General features: G+C 40.8%; 3 protein-coding genes across 3 annotated transcripts in view; all 3 read right to left on the reverse strand.

Moving 5' to 3' along the window:
- Nucleotides 1–1,387: 1,387 nt before the first annotated feature.
- LOC142594558 (transmembrane protein 238-like) lies at nt 1,388–1,930 on the reverse strand. The gene has a single exon (XM_075718909.1). It carries the CDS (start codon nt 1,928–1,930, stop codon nt 1,388–1,390), a length of 543 nt encoding a protein of 180 aa, XP_075575024.1.
- Nucleotides 1,931–8,671: 6,741 nt separating this feature from the next.
- Nucleotides 8,672–14,946, reverse strand: RSL1D1 (ribosomal L1 domain containing 1). Its single transcript, XM_075718800.1, has 9 exons — nt 14,911–14,946; nt 14,663–14,802; nt 13,731–13,869; nt 12,960–13,108; nt 12,635–12,736; nt 11,917–12,010; nt 11,701–11,829; nt 10,718–10,924; nt 8,672–9,300 (listed from the first exon to the last, which is right to left on the reverse strand). Exons 1-9 carry the CDS (start codon nt 14,944–14,946, stop codon nt 8,956–8,958), a joined length of 1,341 nt encoding a protein of 446 aa, XP_075574915.1. The 3' UTR covers nt 8,672–8,955.
- Nucleotides 14,947–19,532: 4,586 nt separating this feature from the next.
- GSPT1 (G1 to S phase transition 1) overlaps nt 19,533–23,950 on the reverse strand; it is a 29,793-nt gene continuing 25,375 nt past the window's right edge. The window contains exon 15 of the mRNA XM_075718152.1: nt 19,533–23,553. Coding sequence (XP_075574267.1) covers nt 23,501–23,553 — 53 coding nt within the window. The 3' untranslated portion in view covers nt 19,533–23,500. The remainder of the gene's footprint in view (nt 23,554–23,950) is intronic.

Genomic DNA, 23,950 nt, shown 5'->3' on the forward strand with positions numbered 1-23,950 from the left:
TACAAGTGTAATTTCTTGCCTGCAAATATGGATCTCTATCTGTCAATTCTAAACCCATTTCAGAAAAAAAGAAGTCTAAAAAGAGGAGCGTGACTCATTTTCAACAGCCTGTTTTCTAAATGCAGATACAGTTAATAATAAACTAAATAGCAGTGACAAAACTCTTAAAGTTGTATTGCTACTATTCTTTTCCACCTCCTACAAGTTTTCTATTAAGCAATAGTTATCTATATTCTATCTCCCTACTGTTAGAACTTCCTCTCAAGAGAATTCTGTGGCTTTCATGAAAGACGACTATTTCCACATGAACTTCTCTGCAAACCAATAGCAGCTTCAAGATTTAGTTTCAAGGAGCAGCAGAAAAAGCTGACCTTGTACACAGTGAATCAGAACTGCAAGATGTTTAGAATCCTTGAATAGTTCAGACAGTGCAAAATTGTTCTTACAGTTCCTTCAGAACTGTACAGAATCCTACAGAAAAGGATTTTACATAGTGAAGTGAAAGCCCGACTTTTCTTTTTTCATTTTCAAGGCATTAAACTTGCTTTTCTTCCTAAACAAACACGCCATACTAATGAACACACTAGGGATATTTTGAAAGGCTTGACAACCTTCAATGATGTTTCAAAGTCGGACCTAGACTCTTTCTTTGTACATTGGATAGCCGCACATCTTTTCCAGATAACTGAGGTTTGAGACAAACGTAATCAACAATTAAGCTACTTATGAGTTTCAAAGTATTAGCTACAACTCTGCTGCTAAGTTAAATACAAGTCAGCATTTCACTTTTTGTTGTAGTTCTCCCAAGAAAGCAGCACTTCATGTTGCTAAAGAGGGAGCTTCCCCTCACAGTAGTGGGTAGTAGGTAATGGCCATTTCATTACCCCACATGCGGGTAGTAGGTAATGGCCATTTCATTACCCCACATGCGGGTAGTAGGCAATGGCCATTTCATTACCCCACATGCGGGTAGTAGGTAATGGCCATTTCATTACCCCACACTTACTTCTGGCAGCACTTAGAGTTACTGTCAGAAGAGTTCAGGATCGGTTCAGAGCTGCACACCTTCTATGCTCCGATCTGACAGACCCCGCAGCAAGCTCTCCGCATGCCGACTCCATCGCGCTCGGGCATTTAGTAAATTTAGTAAAGCTGGGCTTTACTCCAGCTGGCCTTTTCCATGCTTCGACATCTACGGGAACTGGCCTCCCTGCCTAACCAAATTTGGGCCATCTCTCTCACTCAGTTTCTATTATCACCTGAGTTGAGAGCAATTCCTCACAACTCTTTTTCATTCTTTTTTTTGGAAAACAGCGTCAGCCGTGAGGGAGTGGTTGAACACGACACGTTTTTGGTTGAATCTCAGGTAAGAGAGTTCTTTCAGGTTCTAGACAAAATTAAGGTCCCCCCCGCTTCCCTGGCACTGCCCCCCTCGGCCGGCGGCCCGTCGCGGCACGCTGGCACGCCCCGGGACCGGCCTGACGCGGCCCGGGCGGCTGCCCCGGCTCTCACCCGCTGCGGAGTCGGCGGGGCGGCCCCGCGGGGCCCCGGCGCGCTGCAGCTCCAGGTCGCCGTGGTCGGCGGCGGCGGCGGCAGCGCGGGAGCGCGGTGCGGGAGCGAAGGCGGAGGAGAGGCGGAGGCTGAGGCCGTGCACCAGCCCCCGCAGCAGGCTGTCCCCGCGGCCCTTGGGCGGCGCCAGCCCCACGTCGTCGCGCAGCTCCTCCGGCGGCACCTCCAGGTTGCCCGCGTACCAGAACACCCACCAGATGAGGCTGAGGAAGATGCCGATGCCGCCCGCGTAGATGAGCAGGTCGGAGAACACCACGTCGGCGAACACGCCGGCCAGCAGCACCGCCAGGCCCAGCGCGTCGAAGGCCAGCGCCAGCCAGAAGGCGGCCACGCAGCGGCCCAGCCCGCCCGGGGCCGCCATCGCGGGGGAGCGGCGGCAGCAGCGGCGCCAGCGCCGCCTCGGGCCGCCCGCACCTGAGGGGAAGGCGGGGCGCGGCGGGGGGGCGGCGCCGCACCTGAGGGCGCCTCCAGGCCACGCCCCGCCGCTCGCGCCTGCGCCCCCTCGCGGAGGGGCTCTCGCACGCCCCGCCGGGAGCCCGCCTGCCTTGAGCCGCTCCCGGCGGGGCCGACGCCTCCTTCGCCGCGGCCCCGTTCCCAGAGCTGCGCTCTCGCCGCCAGCGGCGTTGGGTCCCCCGACAGGCCCCTTCCTCCCGCCCCTGGCCCGTCGCGGCGGCTGGCGCAGCCGGCTCTGGAAGACCAGGCGTTGCTCCGCTTCGTAAGGGAGTGGCGGGAGCAGGCGTTGAAGATTGGTCTGTGGTGGCCGTCAGCGTTTTGGAGGCGAGGCATCCCTTGCAAGTGGTGGTTGCTGCCGTTCCTTGGGCGAGACAGACACGGCGGGACACGTTTAGGCGAGGCAGTATCACCTTGTGAAGGCGGGCAAGGTCTTTGCCTTAGTTTGCTCAGGCACCCTGGAAGGGAGGTGCTTCAAAAAAAGGTGGTCTTGAGATGAACGCACACGTAGGCCTCCACGCCTGCAAGAGGAAGCAGCTACTGGGAGGCACCAGAGATGCGCAAGACAGTTACAATGTGCATCTGCAAAGTCACGTAGGCTGCTTTAACTACGTGCTTGAGGAGGCTGGCTTAAAAAGAGTAGCTAGAATACAACTTCAGGTTAACAAGCAGGAAACCAGTTGTGAATGCAAGGTGAAAAATCCAGCGAGTAACAACAGTTATGTAAAAGGCAAAATACAGATTTCAGTTCACTCTTGTGTCAGTTAGTGACCTGGTACGTATCTTTTAACACTCCCAAGTCCTGAAGCACAAGAACTATATTCAGCTGTAGGCTCTCTTGCACATACTCTCACGAGGCCCTTATATCTAATGGTTTATTCAGTGATGGGTAAGCCACGCTGTTCCAGTAACTAGAAATATCAAGCCAATGGAAAGTCTAAGAGCATATGCAGCTTCCACATATATGTGGAAGTACAGTGTGCCAAGAACGATGCCACTGAGGAAGACTATTCCTCCAATGACAGTGAGTGCTATTGGTTTACTATAATAAGACTACAGACCAAATTCCTATCGTAGCATTTGGTTCACTTATCGTTGCTCCTGCTGAACATTGCGAATCAAAATTAGGTAAAGCCACTTCTTCATTAGTGACTGTCTGCAATACTGACATTATTCCATAAAAGACGTCCTTAGGAAATCACAAGCTGAAATCCTCTCAAAAAAGTTAGAATCATTCTAAGTACTTCAACAATAAAATATCTTTCACTTTGAGACCTAATACCACTTCTGTCTTGAGAAGAACTATGGTACCAAAAAGCCTATACTGCTATTCTTCCTGATTATTTTCAAGTATCTTTTGGATTTTAAAGTTTAAACCTAGCTTTAATAAAACACCTATGGTTCTACTTCTGCCTCATGTTATGGTGTTAAATAACCTAACCCTTGTCCCTCTCAAAAGTGTAAGAGAAAGAAGATAACGTACCAGTTATCCATGTTTGAGTGAGGTTCATATACCTGCTTAGTTTAGCGGGGGTTTCTTCCATTAGAATGGGAATAGCTCTTGGGAAGTCAAGCTAATTTTAGGATGACATACTTAGCCCGATAGCAATAGGAATTCTAATAATCATATACAACTCTAAAAGAAATAATCATGACCATTTTGCTTAATCTGAAGATTGATAGGGTGAGAAGGCAGATCTAATTACAGTAGAATAACAAATACTGAGGGAATTTTAAACAGAAGTCAGTATTAATAATCTTAAATAGCTCTATCCAAAGAATTTGAGTTAAGTCATAGTTCTAGCCCTGTGGCATTCTTATTGTGCACACCAAACTTACATCCCCCTGGGGCCCAACATGTAATTAACTCCTACAAAATGAGTTTGTGAACAAGTTTCTATTATCTTCTATGCACCCCTCCTGCCAAGACTTTGGTTTGATAGTATTCAGATATTTGTTTTATTATTAGCTGTTATTCTTCCCAGTAATGCTGAACTTAAGGGCTAATCTGAAAGTGTAAGTTACTGTGGAGTAATTGCTGGAGGTGACTTAGACATTAAACTTAGATTTACGATTTTAGGAAAGGCACAGCATTGAAGAAGCTTTCTGAGTGAAATGCAGCTGATACGCAAGGAATCTATTCCACAGAAAGTTCCCTAAGCCTGCAACCTTAGATGTCGGCAACACCAGGGGAGCCTGGTGCACTGGCTTTGAGAGGAGTTGCCCAGATGGTGGAGTGGTGTGGAGACACCACGGCCAAGCTCTGCAATATGGGATCTCGGAGGAGTACCACGGCACCGATAAGCTGCACATTTGTTACCCTGAGCCAACAAACCGTCATGATTTTGACAAAATGTTGTCCTTTTGGTAAACTTGGCTCATTATAATATCATTATAATACCAAAACACACCTCCATCCCAGAAACTACCCGCCTCTAAGGTGAGACCACTCCTCACTGAGCCTGCGCTTTGAATTTTTCCAAGCCTATACCTTTAAAGCGAAGCGAGAAAGTTTTACACCAATTATAACAAAGTATGTATGACTAGAGTCACCCAAGCTCCACCTGAAAGGCAAAAAAATAGTATAAATTAGCCTAAGAGAGAGGGGATGTTAGGGAAGATACCATCGTGTGCTACTCTGACCTCTGGGACCAGTTGACGGGCTGAGCCTCTCTTCCCCACCATCGGGACGCCTTTGGGTAAGAATCTAACACTTGGTTGTACCAAGTGCCTCTCCAGGAAATTTAGAAACCTCCATAGAGTCGCTTTTATGTCTTTTGATGCATCTGTGTTATCTATGCTTTAGTATTCGCATGTGCCTTGCAGTCAGTGAATTTATCACTGGTAATCCAAAGAACCTGTGTGTCTGTTGCTTTAATAAATTGCTTTGATTTATTGGTCTAGCCGTGATAGTTGTCATTGAACGCGACCAGATGCTGTAAGTGTGGCCATGGTAGTTCATGCAGCACGACTAGACGAAAGGTGCCTACGTTATTTGTGCATCCGTAATCGTGATAGTTCAACGCACTGAACGCGACCGGACTTATAACGATAAATTGGGTACCTTCCAAAGCCCTCTTGACGCAACAGTTACCTCGTCCTACCAAACATGCATACAAATATAGTGATTACTATAAGCGCGGCAGAAGGCTTACAGACCACCTACAGGCATAAACTAGTCTATGTTTTTTCTAGACAGATGGTATTTTTCTGCCCTATTTTTCCGTCTATGGAAATGCATTTTTCAGCAAGAGGTCAATATTGTTCAAAACATGACACTGTTGAAGTTACTAACACATGGAATATATCTCCATTTGATTCTTTTTTTAAAAAGCACCCAGCCATATAAATCAGAGTATACGTTAACGTAGTTTTGAAATTTTTCTTTTCTTGCAAAAGGAGTATAGTTCAGCAGACTTTTTTGGGGCGAAAAGAAAGGCACTTCAGTGAGTAGTAAGTTTCAAGGTAGCTGCACTAAGTTGTTACACTGTAGTTTTAGTTTGTAATACTTACTGCAGTCTTTTGAAAGGCTTGCTTCCTGACTCCAGTTTACCCACTGTGAGGAACATGAGTTAGTTCCCACTTCAATACAAACATGGAGGACAAATGAGCAATGTAGAATCAATTCTAGTCAAAACCACCACACTGTGTGCTACTAGAGAAAATATTTTGGTAGGAACTTTATTAAGTATCTTTCCAATAAAAGCAAAGACTCCTTGTAGAAGCTTGTCCTTAATCCAATTAAGTTTAGTTTTAACTCTTGCAGCAAATTTTAATAATAAAACAGAATACTTTTTTTTAATGAGAATGTTGATATTTTGAAAGTTATCAACTTCCTCTTTCCTTCTAGCTTCCATATAGCCACTCTGCTTTCAGTACTTCTAAAAAGGACATGAACTCGCTCACATTAATGACACCGCCCAAAATTTTGGCTATTACTCTGTCTCCACAAGGCATTTAACGCAAGGATACATGAGCCGTATAAAGAAAGCGCTGTATTTCTTGAAGTGCTTCAAGAGCTTAGGTATGTCCTGACAATTCTGTACTTTAAAATATTATTCTACACTCTTAATAGAGAAAAAGTTAACAGGCAGATTTTTTATATTAAAAAAAAACCCAAAACCTTAGCTAAGGACAAATAGTACTGTTGAAAATGTTGCATAAGAATTTAACTAAAGTTCCCTTTTTAAATTCAGAATTATGGGGCTCCTGATAAAACTTGTGGTAATACAGCTTTATTATAAGACTGATAATTTTACTATCCATACCATAAGTGGCTTTTATAGTTCATTCCTCTGTTATTTCCACCTTCAATTTTTAAATCAGATAAAGATTGTAAGGTCAAAGATATAGTACCTGAAGTAATTATTCAGATGCCTATTAAACCTTTCACCTTCTATTTCTAAAGTCAGTGAGAATGAATATTAAAGGAATAAAAATCGCTGGTCTATAAGAATTTTACATAAACATACCGGATTTGCTTTAGTCTCTTGATGGCCATTCCCAGAAATGTCCTTACAAAGGCTCAGATGTGACTACTGCACATCAGCTGTTCACTTGAGAGTGAACTTCATACTCGCCACCGTGCCTTGCAGAGCTAAAGCAGCTCAGCCCTCAGGGAGGTGTTTTCTGTCTTAGCTGCTTCTGCCAACACAGAAAATTCAGTTATCTTTGTTGCAAGAGCATTTATACTAAGGACATGAAGTGGTGATTTGGTCCTTACAGCTTGCTAGCTGAAATTAGTTAATTGAAAACAACTGTGTTTTACACCTGATTTGATTCTGTCATGCATCAGCAATAGGCACAGCTTCAACCTGAATGAATGTTAGTTTTTCATATTTCCTCCTTTCTTGATTAGCAAAGTGACAGGTTTTCCCTCTTAAACAAGAAAAACGTTACTAAGAAATAGTTTGCTGAATAAACATAACAAATTTAACTCCATCATTCAACACTGATCTTCAATACATACAGACTGCCAAGAAGTTGAAAAATGTACCTCCCTGTAACATTGGTAACTTACTGCTCCCGAGCACTACCGCAGATGTCTCCAAGTGAAGATCTGCGACATCTACATCAAATTATTACCCACTGATTTTCTGAATTCTAAATATATATATTTTTAATAAGAGTACGTTACTCATAGGAATAAAAATCACATCAACAATGTTACATCTTATTATTAATCCTTGATACTCTGCACCATAAAAGGAACAAATTCTGCTATTTAGTATATTTTTTATATATATATACATTTTCCCTAATGGGTTAGTTTGTAGCTGTGTCAATCAGATGCTTTACATGTCTTACCCAGCTGTATGAATTCCAGTGCTGCTATCAAAGAAAAGGCAAGACTAATTGGCTCAAGGTGCTGCAGAATTTCAAGGCAATACTTGCTAACATTTTCAGTGTGAAGGATGTGTTTTTCCAGCACCTACAAGCTAGTACAGTTCACTATCAATTACTCATACAGAAGTTACAATCTTCATAATTTTCTGCACATCTACAAATTAAGAAACATTTTAACATGAATGATTAGATACAAAAAACACATTTCCAGAAAGAAGGCGAGTTCTGCATCTATTCTCTTACTTTACTATTATTGAAGAGAAGTAGTATTTTGCAGTGCAGACTAGAAAGTGATGGGATTATTTTTGGACACGATCAGATCTTTTTGTTAGCATGGATCTAACGGGGATCATTGAGTCAGACTTGGTTTTTTGACTAAGATTAATTTGTTTCTTGATTAAAAAATGTTTATGGTAGACTAGAACAAAAGGTAATGGTTACAGAAAGTTGACACCATAGATCAAGCAGAATCTTTTCATACTCTTTAGTGTTTCTTTTACCACTTTTTATTTAGCACCTAATTACTTTCTAGGTAGCAAATCTATTGATATGGGATAGGTTTTTCTGAACCCTGCAAATTAGGCTGGTTACATATTGTTGATTAATCTTCTTGTCTCTATGACCTTTTCCCTATTTGGATTTGAATAAAATACTAATAAATTTTTACCACTAGGACTTTTCATCACAAATCTGCCTTGTATTTGCACGCTGAGAAGGATGGGAAGTAATCATACAGAGAGCAACAATTTGGTTATTCTGCAAAATTCCAAATATAAAACCTTTCAGTTCTGCAGTGCGTATTTTTCATGCCTTTATGGGACTGGTTCACTTAGCCGGCACACCCCAAATTCATACAGCCTCTGGTGTTTTTCACATGGAAAAAACGACAGTATTGCGACCAGCATGCAGGGATACCTTCAATTGTTCTGGTAGCAGAAGTAAAGCCCAAAAATGAAGGTAATGAGGTTTTGCTTGATGTCATAAAGTGTAAATGGTCAAAGCATACCATGACAAAATTGCCTGTACTTTTTTTTTTTTCAACACACAAATACCCTTAAGTAAAAACAGCTAAAAAATATATTGTTTGGCTTGTTATCAGGCTGCTAAATCAAATATTTATCTGGAATCAGACTGATAGATGTCAACCTGTTTTCATTATATTGAACAGTTTAAGAAAAAATGGTAGCAGCTATTTCACATTTTAAATTACATTAAATAGATAGCTGCTCTTGGAACACATGCTTCTTGTCTGTTCTAATACTAACCTATACTTCAGGAAGTTGTCACTTACAAAATATTTCTCAGCCTTTTTTCCCCGGAATAGTCCCCTCCCTGACCTTTGACACTTAAAAGAACTGGACTGCTTTTACTTTGGGACAGGAAAAGATAAGAAATAAAGCCAACTAAGATCGTGAGTTTATTTGTTCCAGCTCATCAGTTAGAAGGAAACACAAATGAATCATTACAGGTCTTGGTGAAAAAAGCTCCTTGGATAAGATTTTCTTAAGAAGGTATTTTACTTCATCAATATATTTGTTTACTAAAAAGACACCACTGAACGACTATAAAATGTGTTACAACACACAACATTCATGCTGACTGTGGCCTGCGCACTTTCTTGGTTGTTTGCTTTGGTGTTTTTGAAGACTTCTTGGCTGACTGTATTGATTCCCCAGCTTTGGGCATTGCAAAAGACTTTGCTTCAGGCTTTTTGGGAGTCTTTTTCATCTCTTTTTCTTTTATTGCTTCCTTTGGCATGCTGAACTGCTTGGCTTTTTTCTGTTTTGGTGACATCTGCAAGTCTGCACACTCTTCTGTAACTTTATGTTTTGTTTTTGGAGTCTCCAGAGCTAGAGGTTGTTTCTTTCTCTTACCGAAGGGTGTTTTAATTTTCTCACCTGGGTTGTCACCTTTTTCTGAACTTGGTTCCATTTTCTGTATTTAAGACACACAAGAAAATTACCCTTCGATCTAAGAAACATCTTTACTGTTTTTCAAGAAGAAGGATCAATGAAAACCATTATAAATGACAAATGCTTTCTATCGATTGAATTGTGCCCTAGCCCATATAATTTGTTCACATTTCAGTCTGTAAGCAGAGGATCAAACAGGGAACTAAATCATGAAAATAATGAAAAAAAAAAAACAAAATAGTAAGAAAGTAAATAGATTTAACAGATGCAAGGATCCTCTTGGCCAGTCAAGTCACTGACCTCTGCTGACACTGCTTTAAGCCACAGTCCTCTGGCTGCATTTCCAGGCTTATTGGACAGAGATCAGCTCTGTTTGCAGTCCAGCTGTACACACACAAACTGACTGCACTCTTATTTGTGCACTAGGCCTGGTATTCTCTAGAATTCATCACATATTCCCAGATGGCCCGCATGAAAGAAGGCTGCTTTCATCAGAACAATTGATACAACCCAATTCAAGCTGTATCTGTCCCAGGTCTGTGGAAATAGGGCTCCGGCAATCACATCACATGAGCTAATCTAGGCCTGTTGTGTGACAACAGCTTGAAGCAAGCTGTATGAATTTTTTTTGTTGGGTCTGCACATAATCATAGTTTTAGTTTGGGCATCCCTGAAGAGGCAGATCATTAGAATTTAAGGATATGCTCCAATCATGAATGCAGCATAACTAAGTCGAATTTATAAGCATTATTGTTTTATTCATCCAAATATCTTTCCTAGATATTTGTTAAACATCAGTATTATCAGTCTGGTTGTTTTGCAGACATGCTAATGACATGATCCACATCGTCTCGAGTATTGGCAACAGTAAGTCCGTATAGTACTTCATGCAAGCTGCTAGCTCTCAATTTATATTATGTGATTGTTAATGTTGTGTGTTACTATCCTAGAAAACGTTATTTTTCCTCAAGTTTTGCACTCCAGGCAGGAAATGATACATTAAAATTTAATTTTACAAGAAATTTTGAATTAAAAATTGTATGATTTACTTGATTAAGTATTAAGCTGTTTCTCAATCATTTACCCTTTCTTCTGACTTCAGGCTTGTTACTCGACCTAGACAAAACTGCTGCTATTCAGAAAAATACGTAAAGGGACAATAACCACCGGCTTCCTTTGTCTGTAAGAGGGGTTAACCAAAAAATAAAAAAAACCCCCTCAAAACCCAAAAAAAAACCCCAAACAAACAAACGATCTCCCCAAGGCATCCCCTTCCACATACACTCAACTCTTGCTTTCACAATATATTCACAAAAAATCCAGTTCACTTGAAGTGTGTTAACACACACTGTTCCCTAAGGAGCAATGAACAATTTAAACAGTTCAAAATCTTTAGTTTTAACTGCAATGTGAGTTTCTCGATATTATTAAACAATTACCTTCAGCTCAGTTAAGCTGGTTGTTTGCACAGGCACCAGTTGTGGAATTTCTTCATCATCATGATCACCTGGTTCTTGGACTACTTCTACTTTTTCTTTTATCACAAGCTCCTTGGGAGCAGCAGCAGCATTGATTTCAGTCGTCAAAGTGACCTGACTTGACTTCTTTTTTTTAGCTGCCTTCTTTGGTTTCTTGTTCTTTCCTTTCTACAATTAAATGGAAGTACATCTCAGACAAATCCCCATAACATTTCTAAATGTACAATAATTAGTTTTAATATGGTTAAAAATAAGATAGTCTAGCAACATTATTTTAAATATTGTTGTTTATTAGACCTGGACTGGTCGACTATATGTAAAATATGAAAAAATGCATTACTTTCAGAAGTTTATTATAAATAGCTTGTAAGTAAACAATAATGTCACAATGACAGTCTTTAAGTTGAATACATATGCTCCAAATGTATTTTAGACAAAAGAACATAATAAGCAGAACTCAGTACAAAGGAATAGCTGATTATTTTATTTTTCTATAAAGTAGGTGAGCCCCTCCTCATATATACAAATATGTCAGCTTAGGAATTATTCAGATGCCACTGATTAGCCAACAAATAATGGATGCATAGTCTGAATCCATGTAAAAGTTAACAAGTGTATTTTCAGAAGGCAAATATGAATAAACAACACAAGCAAAAGTTCTAAGAATGAATCTCAGCTTCCTACAGTTTAGGACTAGAAACACTTAACTAACTGATTTCCAGTTTGCTTTACAACCTGTCACAGAGTTCCCATGATTTTGTTAGTATTACTGAGTATTTGAAGCACTCAGAGTCAGGACGCCTAACACATTTGCAGCCATAAATGCCTGGGATCGACTGCTAAAAAGTTGAAGCCCACCAGACACTATAATGCATAAAAGGAAACCAAAGAACTAGTTGTTCTGATTTGTTTTTATGGAAAGTTTGAAGAATTTTTTTTTTTACCTTTACTTTTTTTTTTTCGAGAGATGTCTGTCTGTCAAGCTCATCCAAGTTGGAGATATTTGCAGAAAAAATCGGAAGCGCAACTGATTTAAGTGTTTTGATGTGAAGAATTTTTACATTTTTCCAATTCTGCAACAACAAAACCAGTAGATTATGTAAAAATAACAAGGCTGAATTATGAACTGACTTGGCTTTAATGCAGTCAATCAGCAGTACCTTTGGTAACTTCTTAGCAATCACCTCAGCTGCTGCAATGATATTATCTAGTATCTCGTCAGCTTTCATTCCAGTGTGACCTATACGTGCTGTACTGAAAGAAGTGAAGAGTAATATTTATATGTGGGCAAATAAACATACTTCAAGTTACTTGTTACATGGTACTTCAAGGCATACCTAGAAATGAAAAAAGCCCACTTACCTGCAACTATCTTAACTTCCATGAAGGATGGCTGGCTATTGCAGCAGTCTTTTGTAATAACAGTCAGAATAGATTTACCTGTATTAACCTTTCTGTATTGGGATATGCTACTTCTGCCTTATATTACTAAGCATATTACCAATTTAGATCCATTTTAGATGCACAATAAATGAAAAAAGTCTTACAAGAATGGAGTATTTTGGAAGGTTTTTTAATCTAATTTAACACTAATAATTTTCTAAGATTGTACATGCTGTTTGACAGCAACAGTTGCCTAGAAATTCCTCAGATGTAAGCAGAAAAGAGACAAAAAGTAAAACTTTAGAGTAAAACTTCTTAGCAAGTAGAACTACTGATTTCTTTATACAGGTTAAGGTTCAAAATGGCCCATATCTGGAATGGTGACCCTTAACCTCTTTTACTCACATATTAATAGAATAAAAATAACTCACTTAAAATTCCTACAGTTGAGGTACAACTGTCCTTCAAGTGAAGTATTAATCTACTCATACTTACTAACAGCACCCTTTGTTGGTAACTGGGAGTGTAGTCCCTTGGATACGTTTTTGCAGTTCCTTAGCAAGATTTCTGGCTTTCAGGTTTACAGATAAAGGTGCCCTAAAAAAGAAAGAGGGGAAAGTTCAAAAAAAAAAACCAAACCAACCAAACCCAAAACAAACCAACCAACCAAACAAAAAAACCCAACAACCCAAACCAAAACCCCAACCAAAAAACCCCAAACCAATCCCCCTCCCGCAAAACAACCAACCAAAATTTAACAAGAAGAGTCTAATCTTAAAGAAGATAATGCAAAATGGATATACAGAATTTAAAGACCTACTTTTTACTTTCATAAAAGTGTTTTCCTATATGTGAGGGCAAGAGCCTTCTAATTCGGTCATCAGATAGAAAGAGATCAAATCTGCTCAGGAGGCGACGCTTTGCTTCAAATAGTTTATACTCTTTTTTGAGAGTTTTGTATGAGATGATCTGCAATGCAAGTAACAGTTTAGTCCCCACTGCTGAAAACGCAGTCTAGAATACTTCTTAGAACTGCACAGAATTAACTTGCATAACTGATAGTCTATCATGGTGCATTATTTCAGAATGCTGAAGAAAATAAATAGAAAAAGGGTACAGTACTTTTTGTTTTAAGAATCGAACAATATGGATCTCTTGCATAGTAACTGCAAATCACCAAACAGAACTTCAGTGCATGGTAACATCTAAAGCAAGGTTAAATACAACAATAACATTATTTTCTAGTTCTATTGCTAGTAGCATAAACGATCCAATCCAGCTGCAAAGAAATCAAATATTCTTTTACATTGTTTTTCCAGTTGCTTACTTACTAAAATCTGAGCATTTATCTAGCAATTACATCTGATTGCTAAAGATCCTGTTTCAAATTCAAGAAATTATTCTGCGTCAATTTTGAAATTTAGAATAATTATAGTTTGAATAGTCAGAAAAATCTTACTGCAGATCACTAACTCAGAACCATTGAGATCAGAATATTAAACAGCAGAAAACAACAACTACTTTCCTTTTTCATTGGTACAAGAGGAAAGAAATGACAGTATTGTACTATACCATCATACAGCTCTCTTACCTGGCTAACACTTCTGATCCCATTCTGGATTAGAAGTTTCCTGTACAGATTTTCAGTCTGCTCTGCTGATAAATTTGGCTCATCCTTTGTGAACAGGCAAACCTCAGCTGTTTCTGGTCGAATGCCATGGGGCAGTGGTCTACAATGAGAACAGGAAATGGACAGGGAACATCTAAGAGAAGAAGTTTTTTCCAGAACTAGGTCTACACTGACAGACCATTACCCTTTAACAAGTGCTACGGGGAAGCTACGTATCTAGATTCTGTTTTTTGTTAACTATTAACCGTTCTCAGCAGAACCTATACTTTTTAAAGCACAGAGAACTGTAAAAGTTAAACAATCGTATACCATGGCTCCCGTCAGATACAGAGGTGAATCCATCTGTCCTGCCAGGAACCGTCAGCACACGGGTCCTGGAAGGAGGGGGAGCACCCATTCTCCTCTCTTTACACCACGGCTGCATCCAGCCATTAGACAATTCTGTGCAGTACTGGGGCCCTGATAGCTAGATGTAAATTTTCTCAATATAGCATAGCTGCAGTGTAAAGAAGCCTTATAATTCATATTCGGTGTGAGGTATGAAAAGAAAGAAGAAGGGGTCTTTCTAACGATTTGGTGGTGGGTTAAGACAAACAGGAGGTTGATTTCTTTTCCGGAGCTTCAGGATTGAAAGGCACACACCTTGTAAGCGGCAACCAACAAAATGAGTATTCTCTGTGTGCATACAGCGGGCACAGCCGAGCTGCCAGCTGCAGCGAAAGCGGGGGGGAAGCAGCGGTCCGACCCGACAGTTCTCGCTCACGGCACGGGAGCTGCCAGGGCAGGACGGCGGCGGCCAAACCCCGTGGGCTCCGCATCAGCAGAGTGCCCTTTTCCGAGCCAAGGGACACGAGCACCCCCTGCAGCTACACGGCCGAGGGCGAATTTCTTACATTTTGATGACTTGTGCCACCCGCGGCACCTTCCAGACGGTCACCAGCAGCTGGACGCTCTCGCTCTCGTTGAGGAGCAGCGCGCCTCCCTTGGCCTTGCTTCTGGCGAAAGCCAGGAGGGCCTCCACCGCCTTCTTCACCTGCAACGGCACGACAGCGGCAGCAGCCGCAGTTAGAGCCGAGCCCGAGGCCGAGGCCGAGCCCGAGGCCGAGCCCGGCGGCGCTCCCAGCCCGCCGCCCCGCAGTACCTGGGCGCGCTCCAGACGCTCCGGCCCGCTCGCCATGTCCCCGCCGGCGCCACGTGCAGCAGCCCGCGCCTGCGCACAGGCCGCCTTCCGGGGCACGGCGGGGCACTTCCGGGGCGGGAGCCTCGCCCCGGTAGGCGGGCGGGGAGCGGCCCGGAGCCGGCGGAGAGCGGCTGCGGGGCCTCCGTCCCTCGGGAGGCAGCGGCGCCCCGGAGGGCCACAAAAATGATCCGAGGGCTGGAGCACCTCTCCTGCGAGGCCAGGCTGAGGGAGTTGGGGTTGTTCAGCCTGGAGAAGAGAAGGCTGCACTAGGCTGCGGCCTTCCAGTACTTAAAGGGGGCCTACAGGAGGGATGGGGAGAATTTTTTTAGCAAGGCCTGTTGTGACAGGACAAGGAATAATGGATTTAAACTAAAGAAGAATAGATTTAGACTAGACATAAGAAAGAAATTTGTTACAATGAGGGTGGTGAAGCACTGGAACAGGTTGCCCAGAGAGGTGGTGGAGGCCCCAACCCTGGAAACATTCCAGGTCAGGTTGGATGGGGCTCTGAGCACCCTGATCTAGTGAAAGCTGTCTCTGCTCATGGCAGGGGGGTTGGGCTACACGACCTCTAAAGGTCCCTTCCAACCCAAAGCATACTATGATTCTATGATGAGTCGAAGGTGCACGGGCTGATCCACCACGGACGAGAGCCGCGGAGGCCTTGAGTGCCGCCTGCTGCGGCAGCAGCGCCCGCCGGGGGCCGGCCCGGCTTGCTCAGCGCTGTACCAAGGCGCGGCCGCACGACCTCCAGGGAGGGAGACTGCAGCCCCTGCCTGGGCAACCTGGTCCTATGCCTGAGCGTCCTCACGGTGAAAAAAAAAGGTTTTGTCGTACTCGCCTTGATCTGTTGATGGTGCTGTATTGGTCCGGGCCGGGATGCTGCGGGCCGCCTTTGCCTCCGGGGAACATGTCTAGGTGGCTCACGTTTAGCCTGCTGTCCGCAGGGTCCTTTCCAGCAGAGCTGCTGCCCAGCCAGTCATTCCCCAGTGTTGTCGCAAGGGGCTGCTCCTTCCCAAATGCAGATTTACATTTGCTTTTGGTGAATAGCAAAAGGTTTGTGTTGCCCAATCCCTCCAGCCTGTCTAGGTCCCTCTGTACATAAGCCCTGCCCTCAAGGGTATTGATTTGTCCCCATATTTGATGTCATCTGCAAGCGTGATGTGACCATGCTTCAGGGCACTGATAAAAGAGATTAAATAGAACATGTCCCAGGATAAATCCCAGCAGTACTCCATTTGTTATTGGCCTTCAGGTAGAGTACAAGCCATTATCTCTGCCCTCAGAGTCCCATTGTCCAACCAGTTGTTAGCCATCTACTTGGCCACCCATCCAGACCATAATGTTTAGGATACAAGAAGATTGAGGGAGGCTGTTGAAAGCTGTGCTAAAGTTGAGGTGAATGCCACCAACTCCTTTCCCCTCATCTACAGATCTAGTAATTTTGTCATAGAAAGTAATCAGGTTGGTCACGATGATATGCAGTTGGTCAATCCATGCTGGTTGTTCCCAAGCACCTCCTTCATGTGCCCAAAAGTGTATTCCAAGAGGACTTGTTCCATGATTTTCCCAGGGACCAAGTGAGCATGGCTGGTCAGTGGCTCTCAGATTCTCCTCTTGGTGTTTTCTGAAGGCTGGGCAACGTTTGCTTTTCTCCAGTCATTGGGTCCTTCCCTCAATTTCCTTTCAAAGATGAGACTCCTGCTCTGACTTCAGCCAGCTCTCAGCACCCTTGAATGCAGCCCAACTGGACCCAAAATCACCTGCCCCACTTAGCAACCATCCCATGTGTCTTTGTTTGGTCTTTTGCTACTATTGTAGGAGTAGAAGCTCTTGCTGCCCTTGACATCCTGGCCCATTTCAACTGTAGGTGAGCTTTTATTTTAAGACAATCCCTACATGCCTGAGCAATGTTTCTAGGTTCCTTCTTTGCAGCCTGTCCCTGATTTTACCTCCTGCATTACCGTCTTTTTGCACTGGAGTACTGTTGTAAGCTTGCTGTTTGGCCAAGCCAGTCTCCTGATAGATCTACTTGTTTTCACGAGTATCAGGAGGGACTATTTTCATGATTGGAGGAGGTTGTCCTTAAAGACCTGCTGCCAGCTTTCCTGAGCAACTTTGCCCGTCAGAGCTGCCTCGTGTGGAATCCTGCCTACCAGTTCTCTGAATAAACCAAAGTCTCCTGAAGTCCAGGGGCTGTACTCTGCTACTCATCTTCCTCACACACCTCTTGGCACCTTGAACTCCACTATTTCCGGGTCGCTGCAGTTGAGGCTACCACTGATTATCACATGCCAAACCATTTCTTCTTTATGTGTGAATAGTAAAGGCAGAACTGCTGCATCTCTGTTTCAGTTTAGAAATGTATTGACTGACTACATGAAAGTAGCTTAATTGTGGGATGCTTACTCCATCCAGTTCCACACTGGGTAAGTGCATTGTTCTGAGATCAAATCTAGCTGGAACTGTTTTGGCCTCATTCTCACAGTGCTGCGTGCACCCTGGCAGCTTTGGGCTGTCTGCATTCCTCACACAGGTAAACTGCTACCTGGACAAAGCAGCCATGCATAACCAGGGGTTAAATACACATGAAATTAGGAGTCTTAGTAATTCGCTCTTCTCCTTCAGGTTTTTTCTTTCTCTTTGCCTTTCTAGTTACGGCTTTATTCCTTCCTATCAGATGTCTTCCAACAAAATTTGTCGCTCTGTCAGTGTGCCGGTACAAAGAGAAAGGAATTAAAATACCCTAGTCTCTTGACAAGCTGCTTTATGTAATGATTTATGTTTACATTCTGCTGGTAGTGTTCATGGAGCAACGGTGGAATAACTGATGGCTTCAAGACTTCCCCAGACTTAGAGTGAAAAAAAAAATCCTGGAAAATGGAAGTTTTAATTTTCTGTTCTGTGATATGTACAAAAGAACAAAATAAATGAAACTGGCTAGGAAAAAGAAAAGCTATCCCTTGCTGCTATGTAGTCGTATGAAGTATTGAGTAGAGAAATTACAGAAAGGCTAGGAACACACGGAATAGCCAAATAGGGCAGACTCACTAAAATCTTCCCAGCCCTGGGAGAACTTATGTATGATACTAGCTGTGGTGTTTTATAATCTGATGATTGTATTAGCCTTGCTCCTGTCTCTGCATAGGCTTTGCATATTTTAGAGCAGCCATGTTTTAATAAAACACCAATGTATTATTGTGACATGTTAAAACAAAACAGGAAAAAGACAGATGACTGGGACATCTCTCTGAAAATAAGCCAGGCTAGTTTTGTAAGATGTGATTGAACAGTATGTCTGAAGCCTGACTGTACTGGGCCAGCATAGCATTAATAGAATAAAATTAAAGAGACTATTATTAGTGACTGAAATTCAAATTTTTCACATCGGTCTCATCCAAGTACATTTTTCTGCATCATTTTAAGTCTGACATGACTAAATTTTACTAGATTTGGTTTAACTGACTTAGTGTGGTTGTTTTCTCTTGAAAGGTGTTTGACATAGCTAATAGAGCTGTCTTGGAAAAATATGTTAATCTCTGGATAAGAAATACAGCCTGCAATGAATATAAACTATAAAGAGTGTGCTTTTAATTTAGCAAGTTCACAAATTAATAGTTACTCTCACAAGGGAAATTAGGTTTGTTCCTTTCATCGGTGTTATTGCTGTACACTAAACATATTCTGCTATAGTCCTCAATTTAACTTTGTCCAATTATGGAAGTATGTATTTTTCCTTAAGCCATTTGTCACACATTTAAATGCTAAGATTTAAAATGACACAATTGCAAGCCACTCTACCTCATTACTTATTTAAGAGGATGTTTCTATATATCCCTAGTATTATACTTTCTCCTAGCAAAAGGAATGTACAAGTAACAATTCTTTCTGCTGTAAAAAGGTCTTTGAGGTTTAAGATTATTCCCTTAGTGTGCATCCCCAAAGTTGCAGCATCAGGCTTGTGTTCCTCCAGATTATTTGATCGCAGATATCAAAATCCCAGGTCTCTGTAAGTGTACTTCTTGCAACAAAACTAGCACAAAGAATATGCAGAAATTAAACCAGGAGTAAGAAGTCCCTTACAAAAGAGATCTCAGAAGAGAATCTCCCTGCTAGATCTGGAGTTCAAGCACTAGTTTTCTTTGGATGGTGTTCCTTTGCAATCCTAGTGTAAGCCTCTAGCTATAATCTAATTAACTGTCAGATAGCTGGATGCTTACAGTGCAAGTTATTCACTTATTCAAAGACTACTTTCTCAGAAGAACAGAGGCACACGTCTTTGTGACACAAGCTGCAAAGTTTTCTTGTTATAATCCTTTGCCTATCATCAGTCCTACAGGCTTAACAGATGACAGGAACACAGCCTCAAGTACCTTTTTTCATCCAACAGTTAGTCTGTCATATCTCTTTTATTCAGAAATACGTGGACTTTTTTAGGTGTATGTAACTGAGGGGACATGTAGAAAAATCCAGTTTACATTGGAAGTTGAGACTTTTTGGGAAGGAGAACCAATGAAAGGATATGTGTTATTAAGAGCTATACGTACACACAACAGATTTTGGGTTTGTTAGCATGAATTTCCATTTTATATTAAGACTAGACTCCTTTCTAGCATTTCTTCAGAGGAAAGGAAATATTTTATCAGGTTTATAGTGCATTAAAATAAACACGAGGAAAGAAACAGGTTCACAATATAAAATCTTCAGTAGTAACTCCAGTTTTGTTGGTATATTTTTCTTTACCAAATCCTCTATAGTGTATACAAAAACAGCAGAATAAGTAAGAGCCTTTAAGTATCAATTCAGGAAGAAAACAGTCTTGTCTGGAGTACATTTCATCTGCTTTAACATCATCATTTAAACAGTCTGCATTAAGAACCAAAAAGCCAGAGTAATACAGAATCAAATACTTGGGACATCAAAACAATCTTTTTTTCTTAGGTAATATTCAGTAATAAACACTTATAAAACCACATTTCTCATAATTAACATTGTTTTTAATATATGGACTGGTGCCATAGTCTAAACCAGAGGTTCTTCATTGAGCAATTTTTGCTGGGCTTTTTATGCCACTGAAAAAAATCTGTAGAGGGGCATAAAATTTGTGACCAGCAAACATCCCTGTGGATAAACCTCCTTAAAGCAGCCATTGTTCTTACAATGCTATTACACCATCATCAATAGCTTGTTGTTCAAGAATACAATTTGCTACCAGAGTAAGTGTCTCAGGAAATGGGTGCCATCACATTTACGTATCAGTTCCCAATTGTCTGCAAAGATGACCAAGGTAGCTGGAATGGTTTCAAGTAGGTAGTTGATAGCAATGTTAGTCAACTGATTGGTGGACCCATTCCTCCATTTAGTGTGCTTTACTTCTTGTAACTTGCAGAAAAAAGTAATTATTTTCCTGTTGTGAAATAATTAGTACTGCTGCACATTCGGATTTTTTTTTTTAACATTTAATTATTGTTACATATACCAAGGCTTTCAGTTCAAGGACATACAAGGTCTTAATGTATAGAATTATAATTTATGTCTTTATAAGTTATATCATGGCTATACACTTAAGCCATATCTACACTACAAACTTTGGCCAACAATCAGGGAGAACAGGTGTGATCCTCATCAGTACCATACTGCACATAGAGACTGCGGTAAATGCCATTATACTGGGGGGGGGGGGGAACCCCCAAATCCCTCCTTTTTGCAGAAACACGCTCAGAGTTTTGCTTGTATGAGTTACATCCATGCCAGGACCCAGGAATACTCTGCCAGTATCATACACTAGCAGAATTACACTAGCACTGCTCCTAGGGTTCCTGTAGCTTCAATCCAACTTCTATTTCCTTCCCCCCCTCCCCACCCCCTGCCTTCCCTTCAGCTGTTGTGGTTGCACAGCTCCTTTATTTTTTTTTCATCTTCAAAGCAGCATACCACATTTTCACAAAAGGAAGTATTCAAAATGGTCATTTAAAAAAGTTTATTACATCAGTGAATCAGCAAATAGTATTTATTTCAAAAAAGCCACATTATCTTTTTTTCTTCTTCATCTAGATTTAGATGCACTCAATAATAGTAAAAATAATAAAATGTAGAATGGAGATGAAATGAAAAAGTTGAGATGTAATCTGAGGACTATTCAAATATAATGTACTTTCAGCTCCTCTACCCAAAACGCAGCCAATTTGTGTAATTTGTGTCTTACATTTTCGTACCAGTATGTCTGTACAGAACGCAAATATTTTATACCCAAATAAAAACCTCCTACAGGTTAGCAATATCTTTAATTGTATAATGTAGATTCTGTTAATGAACTTGAAATAACTTAGCCTCCCTTTACAGACAAGGTGACATTAACTGGATTTATGGTAGTGGTAATCAAATGCACTAGATGGGATGAGTAATGGAAATGCTCAGACTTTCTACCCACTGTTATTTCAACCCACCAGATGATTTTTCACTTTAATAATAAATACTCAGTCCAGCCTCAAAATAATGAAGTTTTAGAATCCCTCATTAAGTTTGCCTAAAAGTAGAAAAATTCTACTGGAGCATCATGTAGTTTTGAGATGCATTTCAATGCTTCTAAAAAAAGTTTAAAAAGTTCTAAGAATTTAGGAATCTAACTGTTAAGTATTCCCAATAATGGTCTTTGCAAATTTCAAATCCATGAACTTACTTCAAGAAAGCAGTCAGATATGTGGAAATCTTAAGTCAATCCAGAATATGAACAGGACAGTAAGTTTCCTTGGCTTTTAATGTCTTCATTAGTTTAAGATCCAAGGAACTGTGGGTTTTGGTCACTCGGTAGAAAAAAAAAAAGTTACTTTTAAACTCTGATTTACCAAAAAAATAAAAGCCCAGAGATTTGCAGACATAATAAAATTTATTTAAATTCCATGCATTACGGTAGCTACAAGTGTAGTCATATGAAACTGAAGGACAATAACTTCTTCTGTCCATACAATGTAGCTGTAAGTGAAATGAATGGGAGTTCCACAGTTACAAAGAAACAAACAAAACCAAAAAAACCCAAAAAAGGTAAATCTGTTTCAGTTTTGAGTTATCTGTGAATTCAGATACAGTCACTAGACTGTAAACTTTTGGGGGAGGAGATGGGCTCGCCACAATTGTACAACTGAAAATGTTTAGTTTAAGACATTCTGAAGAAGCTCTGAACATACCCTTTAATACTTAGTACTAATACTCTGGGAAATGAAAAAAACAAATCAGTTAGCCTTCATCCTAATTGTTAGAATCAGGATAGCAATTGTAGACTTTCAAAGTGCAGCTAAATAGGGTTTTATTATGCAGCTCCTTCAAGTTGTACTGAGTAAGCTTTATTTTGAACCAGTTTTGCTTTAATTTCTCAAGAAAAACTTCACTGGTCCTCATAAGCTTACACTGCTTTTTGATATGCAAAAATTTACAGACTGTGCTTGATTCTGACCCTCCCATATTTCAGTATGTGCAAACTCTTAGGGATTTAAATAGTCTTTCTCCCTCTCAGTTCAGACTGATCTTTAAAACAGCAAGGATTATCCAGCCCTCTAAATTAAAGACACAGTGAACTGAGTAACTTATATAACTGGCACTTTTTAATTGGCCCAGTTCTCCCACAAAATGCAGCTCTTATAAATACTAAATAGGCACTATTGCCACAAATTCTCTTATTTTTGCAAGTTTCACTGATTTACTGGTTGTTAGCACTTTCTGCAGTAAAGAATTTAATAATGCTGAATTTTTATAAAGACACAATATGTAGTTCTAGCCTTCAAAATTGACTTACTGTGTCTAGTCATGATGTTAAGTCAACCTAAAGTTGCTGAAGATATTAACAAATGTAAAGCTAATGAAGGTGCCACATTTGCATGAATGTTTTTTAATTTTAAGAATGCATTCAACAAAGAAGGGGCAAACCTAATTATTTTAATACAAACTTGGCTGAGTGCCCAATTGCCTCATTTAAAACTGTGTGTGTGGGGAGGCTGAGGAGTTTAGAAAAGTCCAAGTAACCAAATATCTAGGTTACCGGAAAGTTAAAAAGCTAATGCAACTGCGTTACATCCGGATAAAAAACGTTATTCAAAAGCAATTCAAATACCGAAAAAGATTTCAAATTGAATAGTTTATTAACATGGTAGTCATCTTTGTAACATGTGCACACACACTCGCACACTCTGAATGATCTGCCTGGAAAAAAAGAGGTCTTAATATATATGCTGGGGGAAATTAAACATTAAAAATCCTTTAGATTTTCATAATTATAGGCAATTATGTCCACATCACTTACAAAGCTATTGCCGAATCTTTCCAAGGAAGCAGAATTTGGGAGAAAAAAAAAATTCTTTTTGGGAAAATTCAACAGTGGCATAGCAGAGCTCTCAATATGAGAAAGCTGACATAATGTGGACCTTTGCTGTGAAATTTGTCTTTGCAAAATATGGGGAGAAGTTTATCAATGGGCAGAAAATAAGAAGGCGGTGTGAAGTAGGCTTTTGCAGAGTCGATTTTCCTCACAGTATTGTGCGGGGGTCATTGAGAAAAATGCTTAGTCCTTCTCTGGAACCAGTTTCAGAACTTTTCCAATTGCAATGGTCTTTCCTAAACCAATGAGACAAACAGTAGAGTTACATATATTGTGAAAAGAATGTGTGTCTAAGAACATGAAAACCTTCCCCACAGGCTCTCCAGAAATAATACAGAGAATAAATTGTTGTATTGTAGAATGAAAGCACCAGTGTATTTTAAAAGCACAATAAAATCTTAAAAATAATCAAACTGCTATTCTCACAGTAAAGAACAGAGTGTGGATCATGGAAAGGCTGCTCTGTGTTCATCTAAGGAGAATCTAAGGCTGAATCATTCTACCAGATCTGTTCACGGCTTTTAAAGATAATTTATTTTAAACACGTCCCACAAATCTACGAGTTTTACCAGGGTGAGCATGAGTTAAAGTCCAACATACAACCCCCCCTTATCTTTTCTAACTTTAAATAGA

Source organism: Pelecanus crispus, chromosome 11 (genome assembly GCF_030463565.1).
Source record: "Pelecanus crispus isolate bPelCri1 chromosome 11, bPelCri1.pri, whole genome shotgun sequence".
Taxonomy (NCBI): Eukaryota; Metazoa; Chordata; class Aves; order Pelecaniformes; family Pelecanidae; genus Pelecanus; species Pelecanus crispus.